Source organism: Pezoporus flaviventris, unplaced genomic scaffold (assembly GCF_033815535.1).
Source record: "Pezoporus flaviventris isolate CSIRO_AGI_PZ_B2104156 unplaced genomic scaffold, CSIRO_AGI_Pfla_v1 ptg000001l, whole genome shotgun sequence".
In the NCBI taxonomy this organism is placed as follows: domain Eukaryota; kingdom Metazoa; phylum Chordata; class Aves; order Psittaciformes; family Psittacidae; genus Pezoporus; species Pezoporus flaviventris.
The window spans coordinates 58239749-58248858 of record NW_026892549.1 but is presented as its reverse complement, the minus strand read 5'-3'; the positions used below and the strand labels follow the sequence as shown (position 1 = coordinate 58248858).

General features: G+C 45.9%; 1 protein-coding gene and 1 pseudogene across 15 annotated transcripts in view; both read right to left on the bottom strand.

Moving 5' to 3' along the window:
• Positions 1–2276: 2276 nt before the first annotated feature.
• On the bottom strand, positions 2277–4951 carry LOC133269964 (uncharacterized; annotated as a pseudogene).
• Positions 2400–9110, bottom strand: part of HDAC4 (histone deacetylase 4) — a 214683-nt gene continuing 207972 nt past the window's right edge. For all 15 annotated transcript variants that reach the window (XM_061460072.1, XM_061460055.1, XM_061460048.1 and 12 more), the window contains 2 exons: positions 8153–8294; positions 2400–7659 (listed from right to left, as the gene is read on the bottom strand). In XM_061460072.1, coding sequence (XP_061316056.1) covers positions 7620–7659; positions 8153–8294 — 182 coding nt within the window. In that variant the 3' untranslated portion in view covers positions 2400–7619. The remainder of the gene's footprint in view (positions 7660–8152; positions 8295–9110) is intronic.

The window sequence follows — 9110 nt, the reverse complement described above, 5'->3', positions numbered from 1 at the left end:
GTCGCTTTTGCAGCGGGAAGCCCTAAGCTGAACTTTACCTAGAAAAGAGCAGTGAGGCTTCTTGGAAAAGGACCATATGAGAGGAAGCAGCTTTTGGAGCCAGCCCGGAGCTGGGCAGCCTTGTGTTTATAGCTACCCCCCCTCCCGTGAGCAGCAAACCCACTCCTGACTCCTGTGGGGAACAGCAAATGACACCCCAGGGCAGTTCTGTGCATTACATTGATGTTTCTGCTTACAAGATGCAGCCAGGGGGAACAAACGAGTCCCCAGGTTCCTCAGTGATGCTCAGAGTGGCCCATAAGAGATGAACCATCCACCAGCCCTAGGAGAAAGCTTCTACTCAGCACACATCCAAATCCTGTCATAAAAGCAGGATGCTTTGCTGGCACAGGCTGAACTCTTGCCCCCCTTGCTGTGTATTTAATACTGGACCCTGTTCTTTCCCCTGCAGCTACAGAGACGTTGATTTAAGGCACAAAGCCTTGACTTGCTGCCCACAGTGAGAAACAGCCTCTTTCTCCTTTAAAGAAATGAAGTAATAAATTTAAAACCAAACCCATCTCACTCTGGAAGAGCCACGGGAAGGGTGTGGAGCAGTAGCCTGGACATCCCATCCCTTGCACCCAGATGCGGGCTCTCACTGGAGGGAACCACCTCAAAGGGACTGGAGCACATTCACAGCAGCACAAATGCTGTTTTCTTTGGGATGAACAGATTTCTGGCTATAAAACTTCCCATGGCTGAAGCTGCAGTTATTAAAACACATCATTTCACATTGAGACCCTGGCGTGGGTGCCACACCATTGAGTTCAAACCTCCCTGCTGCATCAATCAGGTTTACGTCCATGTGCTCACAGTGAGTAGCGAGAAATGAAGGCAGCTCTGGATCACAGGTGCATCTGCAGGCCTGACATGTCAGCACTCACAGAGCAGGTCCCACTCCCTTGCAAGCTGCATGCCTGGGGCTGAACTTGGAGGTTGGAACCAGTGTGTTTGGAGAAGCAAAAGGCTTTGTTGGAAACATGGATAATCTGGTACTGCAGGTCCTGGGGATGCTAAAGGAAAGCCTGTCGCAGGCTGCCCTCCAAAGCATCCAGGCCAGCAATTAACCAGCCCCCCCTCCATCCTCCTCATTGGTAGGGTCTCAAATCCACCACTCAGCAATGAGTATTCACCAGAGCCCACAGTGCACATTTGGCTTTGCAGGGCGAGACCTGGGGCTTCTTAAAGGATTAGCAGCCTCTGACAAATGCACTGCACAGAGCCTGAAGCTGTGCTGGAAACAACCCTCACTCCTCCCAGAACGAGCCCTCCAGGCTGTCAGAGCTGGCTGGAGCCTGGCAGTGGAATTCCACACCCATGGATGAACTGGAAGGTCCTTCCCAAAGTTCTGCCCAGAACAGCCCCCATGGCCATGCTGGCCCATGTCACTCCTGGTCCCAAAGCAAGCCAAAAGCCAAAGCAAACTGGAGCAACAGGTGATGCGTGGTGTTCCACAGCACGGTGCCACTGTTGCTGCCATGGGCAGGGATGGCGGACACTGCATGGGATCACCACTTAGGTCCTCTTTAAGAACAGGGGCTTAGGTGGACTTTGGCCATGAGCCTCCTTTTCTCCTTTTCCAAGAGGAAAGGCACATGCATCTGGACAGCTCTGTCCCTGCGATGCTTTGCTGCCAAGAGATGCTCCCAAGATCACAAGTTTTCCATGTGCTCTTCCCTACCCCTGCCTGTGGCAGGGGGTTGGAACTGGATGAGCCTTAAGGTCCCTTTCAGCCCAAATCATTCCATGATTCTGCTTCTCCCATCTTAACTTGAAAGCAACACTGAGAACCTCTCCTGAGCCTCAGAGAGTGTGGCCAAGTGCAGAGGATCTGCTCAGATGGGGCACGGAATGATCTGTGGGTTTGGGGGAGAGCAGAACTGGATAATGAGGCATGGAAATGGGACTTACCCCGGAGCTGAAGGACATCTTCGGAGGTGAAGGCACCGGCTTGGGAACCGGCAGGTCTATACCCAGCTCAGGCTACAACGAAGGAAAGTATCAGCTCTATGATGCAGAAACCAAATGTCAGGTTTTCCCTCCATTCGTTTTCCTGGTTTTCACTCACTGGTGGCTTTTGTGGGGAATTCAGCTGCTCGCAGAGATTTCCTGCTGCGAATTCTGCTCTTCCATCACTCTACAACCCCTACGTGCACGTGTCGACACACACCTCGGAGCAGCAAGGAAACAGGGCAGAAGCTCCACCATGGGCATCCTTTGACCAAAAAGCCACTTCAAGTACTGAGGCCTCGTTCACGACCCCAAGAAACCGCTTTGTTTAAAGCGGCTGAAAGCTCACATCCCGCCCCCCCCCCAAAGGCACCAGATGAAAAGAAGCTCAGCAACAGAAACCAGGGTGGTTCTATAATTAACTTTGTCTTTTTATTTACACCACAAGAATAACAAGTTGTCATAATGTGGTACAAAATACTGGACTCCTAATAAAGTTGAAATCGAAGTCGGTACTGTCAGAGAAAGACACCATTGGCCAGTTCGAAACAAAAAAGAAAGAGAAAAAGAAAAAAGGGAGAAAAACCCTAAAAAAAAAAAAAAAAGAGCAAAATAATAATAAAAAAAACAACCCAAAACAACAAATCCAAAACAAAAACAAGGAGGAAAAAATTCCAAACTCCATCAAGGAAAAGAAAGGACCGTCAGAAAACTTAGCACGAGGAATGCTACCATCACTTAAAGTAGGGTCCATACAATCTAAGAGTGAAACTGTGTCTAAATTACAGCGTAAACCGGGAGCTGCTACCAATGGTGACGTCATACTGAGCATGTGTTAGGTATAAAGTAGAATATAATATAGTTACAACTTTTTGATACTACATATCTGTAATAAGCTCTCGGGTGAATAATGTTTCGACCCCTTCCCCCCCCACGCCCTCCCCACCCCACTTTTTATATATATATTATATATATAAGTTTGTCATCCTCATAAATTGGAAAATAGCGCCTCCACTATGGAGCACAGAAAAGTGTTAACTTATTTCTTTCTTTCAATAGGATACTTCTTTCTCATCAATATCAAAGACAAAAGCGAAGGGCGGGCTGAGAACGAGCCCCACTCCGCCGCAATGAAGAAACACGTTTTCCTTTCGCTGTAAAGTCTCGTTTTTAAACCACAGTGTTGCACAGTACACGACTGCTTTTAAAGTGAAACCGAGCAAGAATACATCATGGAAAAGGAAGCTTTAGAAAAGTTCACGCAGCTGTGCTGAAGAGTTAACTCATCAAAGTCCTCCTCATTCACCTCCTCGGAAGGAATGACTCTTAGCTGTTGCCAAAGGGTTGCATCCAACCTCCCCACCCGGCCGAGAAAGCAAAGCAAACCTCCCAACCCAAACGAAAAGGAAAAAACTAAAAACCCCCAAATGACACAGGCAGTTTTGACTTGGTGTGTTCTGCGTAGTTGCCCTAAAAACACTGTTTCCACATAAATACAATAAACTCTATTATTGGTAAGTTACAAGTGCTAGATAAACATCTTTTTCTTCTTCTTAAAATGAGAAATGTTTAAGTAGTCCTTTTTCATCTTTTTTTTTTCCTTTTTTATGTATTTTTAACAATAAAAAGCACAATTTCTCAGTTAAGTCCAGTAAGACGCAAAAAAACCCCCTTCCCACTCTCCTTCCTTCTTCGCGTGTAGCTGTGTGGGTGTGTATGTGTGTGTGTGTGACAACAACATCCCGACCTTTCGTCTCCGCAAATGCCACGAGAAGAAAAACATAACACCCCCCCCAAAGAAAAGAAATAGTCAAATAAAAGAAAACCAACCCAAAAAACAACCCCCAAAACCACACGTTTTTTATCCTTTTCTCATTTCTCAAAGCTGCCAAGTTTGGCGTGCAAAATCTGGGTACAATATAAAGACATGCCAACCTTACAGACCATGCAACCTCGAGGTGTAGGAAACTTAAAAAAATAGATTCATATATATCTTTATCTATATATTTATATATAGCAATGCCCGGAAAAGATGTGGGCCCAAAAAGGTTTACAAAAGGAAGAATGGAATGAATACATGGCTGTGACTACTAAAAAAAGGAATGTTTTGTATCGAAAGTAAAAAACAAAACACAAATCCCTCCCCACCCCAAAAAAACAAACCACCAAACCCCAATGATTACTTGTGTACTGCAAACTGGGCCTTGCTTCTCTGTAAAGAGGACTGAAAGATGCTCCTTTCTTTCCAAGCAGGTGCAAAGGATGCGCTGGGGGCAGCACCGTGTTGGGATGCAGGAGCATCCTGGGCTCCCGCCACAGCAAAGTCATCTGAAATGAAGAAGCTAATGGCTCAAAAGGTGAATAAACCTCAAAACAAGGGCTCTTTCCCCCACTTCTCTGAGCCTGCACTGGCCCTGAGGAACATCCCCCCTTGCATAGGGAGAGGGCACCGCTGCAGAACAAATTCACGTAAGTGGGAGTTAGGAGGAGATGAGCTTTGATGTCTTGGGGAACGGGGGAAAATCTTTCCATCCCTGGCCAAAAGCTGAGTGAATACGATGGAAAGAAATGATCCTGACAAGCTCCTCTGATTCCCACAAAGAAACCGGCTCAGCATGGTCAGCAGGCAGCTCTCGGAAAACACGGAAAGAAAAGCAATGGCTTTGCCACAACCAAGAGGAGAGACTACAACAAAGCCCCTCTGGGGAAGAGCTGACAAGAGAAAGGATGGTGTAAACATGGTCGTTACTGCCCACAGCGTGTACACGGCGAAAAGAGAAGTTAAAGTCAGTTCACCAGATTAGGCAGTCAGGTTCATTTTAGATCACAGCAGCAAATTGGTCAGTTGAAAGAAACAAACCCCCAAAACCACCACATCTCCAGGTACCTCTTGTTTTGACACAGGAAGATCATTTCTAGACTATGCTGTGGATGGTCCTACACGACCGAAGCTATTCATAACTCGAACACGTACTTGGGTTTGCAAACCTCAAATACAGTAGTGTCTGGTTTGTAAATTGCATTATAAAGCAAGGAAGAAAACACAAAAGCCTCTTGCATTTGCTCACAACGCTTCCAATTCCTCCCATGAGAGTGAGTCCTGAGCGGAATGAAAGCGGCTGCTTCGAGAACTGGAAGGAAGGAAGTTACTGGAAGCGACCCCGTCAGTCATCATTGAAACAGAATCAAATGAGAATTAAAGAGAGAAGCTACACTTGGTTGTTGGGAGGAGGGCTGTGTGCTATCCTACACTGCTGTAAGAAGGCACGCGTGTCGATCCGGGCTCCTCTAAGCTGCTCCAACTCTTCACGGCAGGGCTTTGCTGCTTCTCCCCTTCCTGTCTGCAGGAATGGGGAGGGGGGCAAAAATACCTTCAGGAAAAGTTCTCCAACCCTACCAGCGATGGGAAGAAGAAGAGGAGAGAAAAAGAGGGAGAGAAAGAGGACACAGGGAGGTGTGCGTGCATGTCTGTGTGTCCGTCTGTCCAGTGGAGAGAAAATGCCAGCTGTCCCATGAGTGTCCCACAAGCCTTTCCCAATGGTAGGCAGCACCAGGAGCCGCCTGTAATCCTGGCTTCGATCCATGTGGAGGACAAAGACATCACCCATGGGAACACTACTATGTTGAAGGTAAGAAAAACTCTTATTTTCTTTACATAGCTACTATAACAGAACTGAGGCAATATACAGTCGGCGGTATCATTATACAAAAGAGCCCATCCCGGTTCCCTCTTCCTTGTTAAAACGCACCCATTGCGGAAAATAAACCTCTGCCACGGTTCCTTACACCTGCAGAAAGCTGCTCACTGTCCAAAAGACTCAAGGAAAAGACAAACCCAAAGGAAAAATAAACAAGGCAAAAAAGAATGTGGAAGTGAGAAAAGTGGGAGGGGGGGAAAAAAGGGGGGTTCGATGCTATTGCCATTCGGAAACGAAACCTGCCAAATGGAAAGTAAATGTCAGAGTCACACAAACAAGGCTTCTGGAGGGGTTTGATATAAAAATTAACATCAAATTCATAGTCTTTGTTATAAAAAACTTTTTTTCTCTCTTTTTGTTTTGATAGAAAAAGGATCACAACTAAAAACCTTAAATTAAAATACAAATGCTTTAAGGGTAGTTGCCCAGTGGCTTAACGTGTTGGCTTTCTGAAACACTTCCCAACTTGTCATCTCCAAAGTCCTCGACTTTCAACCTGGATCCTTTTCCAAAAGCACCTCTTACATTCCAATTCACAAAGCTGTCTCTAAGGAGCTTTCCAATGGCTACTGTTAAGAGTATGCATTTATTAAACGTAGTTTTCTATAAATGCATCATAAATATTTTGTTCTCCGTAAGAATCCGGTTTTCTAAGCTTGGAATACATTTGGAATATACATTATACACATAGATAGAGTTATACCTAAAAATTTAAGCAATATCTCATGCTAGTTGCTTTTCATAAAAAGCATTCCAGTCTTAAATCCTGCAGTTGTAGTCTAATACATGCTTCAACAACCAAATTGAGAAGTTCAATTCAGAGATAACGTAGAAGAGAGAAAACATTGGAAAAGTGGGTTTAAAAATGGCTGAATTTCAAAGACCCAACAGTATTTGCCACTTTTTTGGCAACTACCTTTTTTTCTTTTTTTTTTTTCCTCTTTTTTATCCTTTTTTTTTTCTCTTTAAACAGCAATGAAAGAAACCAAAACAAATCCAAACTTGGAGAGAGTTTTTGGAGACGCTCTGTTCAGTTGATGCCTGCTTCCCACCACCATGCCAGCACAAGCCAAAAAGTCATCTTTCCTGATGGCAGTTCTTGGCTTTCCCAAGCAGAGGGAAAAAACAACTATTGATGAACTGCTGTGTTCTTTGTGAGTGTTTTTTGTGTGTGTGTTTTTACTTAAGGCATTGTTCCTCAAACTTCAGAAAATCCAGCTGCACCATATCCATCCATTAAAAAAAAAGGCACAAACTCATCTTCAGATGGCTTTGGAGACAATAAAGCCGACTCCATCTGGGCTACCATTTCCCCCCTTTCTCTTTCCCTTTCCTTTCGCTGTTAAGATGAGTCCCTCTTTCCCTGTCCCTCCCCGTTAAAAAGACACCATCTCCCATTGTCCTGCTTTCAACAAGCACATCGCTGACTCACAGGCAGGCAAGAGCCATTGGAAAAATCCAAGAAATGAAACTACACGATGGGTTCGAGTGGTTCAAGCGGAGATTGCTGAATCGTGGGTGATCAACTTGGAAAGCACCAGTTTTACTGTAAAGGTTTGTTTTCTTTCCGGTTGCGGTGTTCAATCTTTGATTTTGTCATTTCTCATCTCTTTTCGTTTTATGGCAACTCTGCCAAAGACTTCACGGGCTTTGTTCCTCTTTGCTGCTCCCACTGAGGACCAGAGGAAAAGCGCCCAGTGTCAGTCCTTTACTGCTCTTCACCAGCATTTTTCTGTTTCAGCAAATAGATACTGTAGACGCATATAGATATGGAGAGATTGTTTTCGGTTGCTTTGTTTTACACCTGGTTGTCCTTCTGTATTCTGGAGAAAACCATGACAGGACGCAGGAGTAACAAGAGAAAGCCTCTTGGCAGAGCTTCAAGACAGAAGACGAACAAACAGGAGAACTCCAGCTGGAAGGTGAATGCTACAGGGGAGGTTCCTCTTCCATGGGTTCATCATCGGGTCTGAGCAATTGCACAGCCAAGCAGGTAGGATGGGAAGGGGAGGGAAGAGAGAAAAGAGAGTTGAGCATAGAGCTGGACAATTTGTGATGTGAAGTTTCATGCTTTATGTTCCCATCCCCTTCCCACCCAGGCAGCTGTGCTCAGCTGCCTCACCTACAATTACAACTTGACACCAAGAAGGGGTTTTAGGCAATCTGTGCAATGCTAACATCTCTTGCAGCAAAATCATTTTCCTCACAGTCTAAACCCACATTCAGCTCCAGTTGGAGCAGAAGGGTCAGGCACAGTATGCATCATACTAGGGTCAGGCACAGTGTTCATAGCTCTGCTGTTCTCCTGCAGCCCAGGAAGTCTTTAGAGAACCGACAAAGTACGGGAGATAACGGGAATGTGTGTGCAATAGTTGGAAGAGGAGGATTAACCTAGAAGGCTGCCCACCACAGCTCATCCTGACTGCGAGATGGGACAACAGACGAGAAGGAAAGCAACTCACCTCTTCTCAGCTGGCTTCACGCCTACTGACAGAGATGCCATGGCTGTTACTGTCTCTGCCTCCTCGTTCTCACACTTCTGAGCCTCAACCAGGGAGTACCCCACCGTGGAGGCGTAACGCTGGAGTGAATGCCAATACTTGCCTGGGGTAGAGGTGGGAAGAGAGGCAGTAAGGTCACCTGCGCTGTTATAGGTCCAGCACCACATTCCCACTTTCCCAAGCCCAAGAGATAGCTGAGAACCACCTGGGAAAGACTCATCGTGCCTACGCAAAATGCAACCCTGGTCTGCCCTTCTCTCTCTCTCTCTTCAAGAACTATCTTGGAGTCCCAGAAAGCTGCAGGTTCCTGGGAATACGTGTCAAGGGAGACCTCAGCTTGCGAGGCAAGGACAGAGAGACCCCTGTGAGCTATATGCCACACTACTCTAACAACAGAAGAGCTGCTATGTTTAAACCCTTGTCCTATTACCACAGTCCCTGATGAAGAGTCCCTCTCCAGCATCCTTGTAGCCCCCTTCAGACACTGGAAGGCTGCTGTGAGGTCTCCATGCAGAATGTACAAGGAGTGTCAGAGGCGAGGATCCAAGCTGCACAGAAGTGCAGAGAATCCCTCTGCCTTGATGAAAGGAGGTACTTAGGTGCTTGAAATAGAATGACATTTCCTTTTTCCCTTCAAAACCCTCAGAAACATTTAGACATAGAGAAAAATAAGCAAGGGTGGATGGATGTAGTCCAGATTTGGGCTGGATATCTGCATTCAGTTGCTAACTGCCCCATTCTTTTTGTGGGCAAATCACCCAAGACTGAAGAAGTTTAAGCTGCATTTCTTTTTTTATGGTGGAAGTTTGCTACCTTTTTCAGTGGAAAGAGCACAGGAAAGCTTTAGAGGGAGAGAATGAAGAGAGACTAGCCCCCTCCAGCCTTAGACCACAAACATCTGAAGTGGGAAGATGTCAGG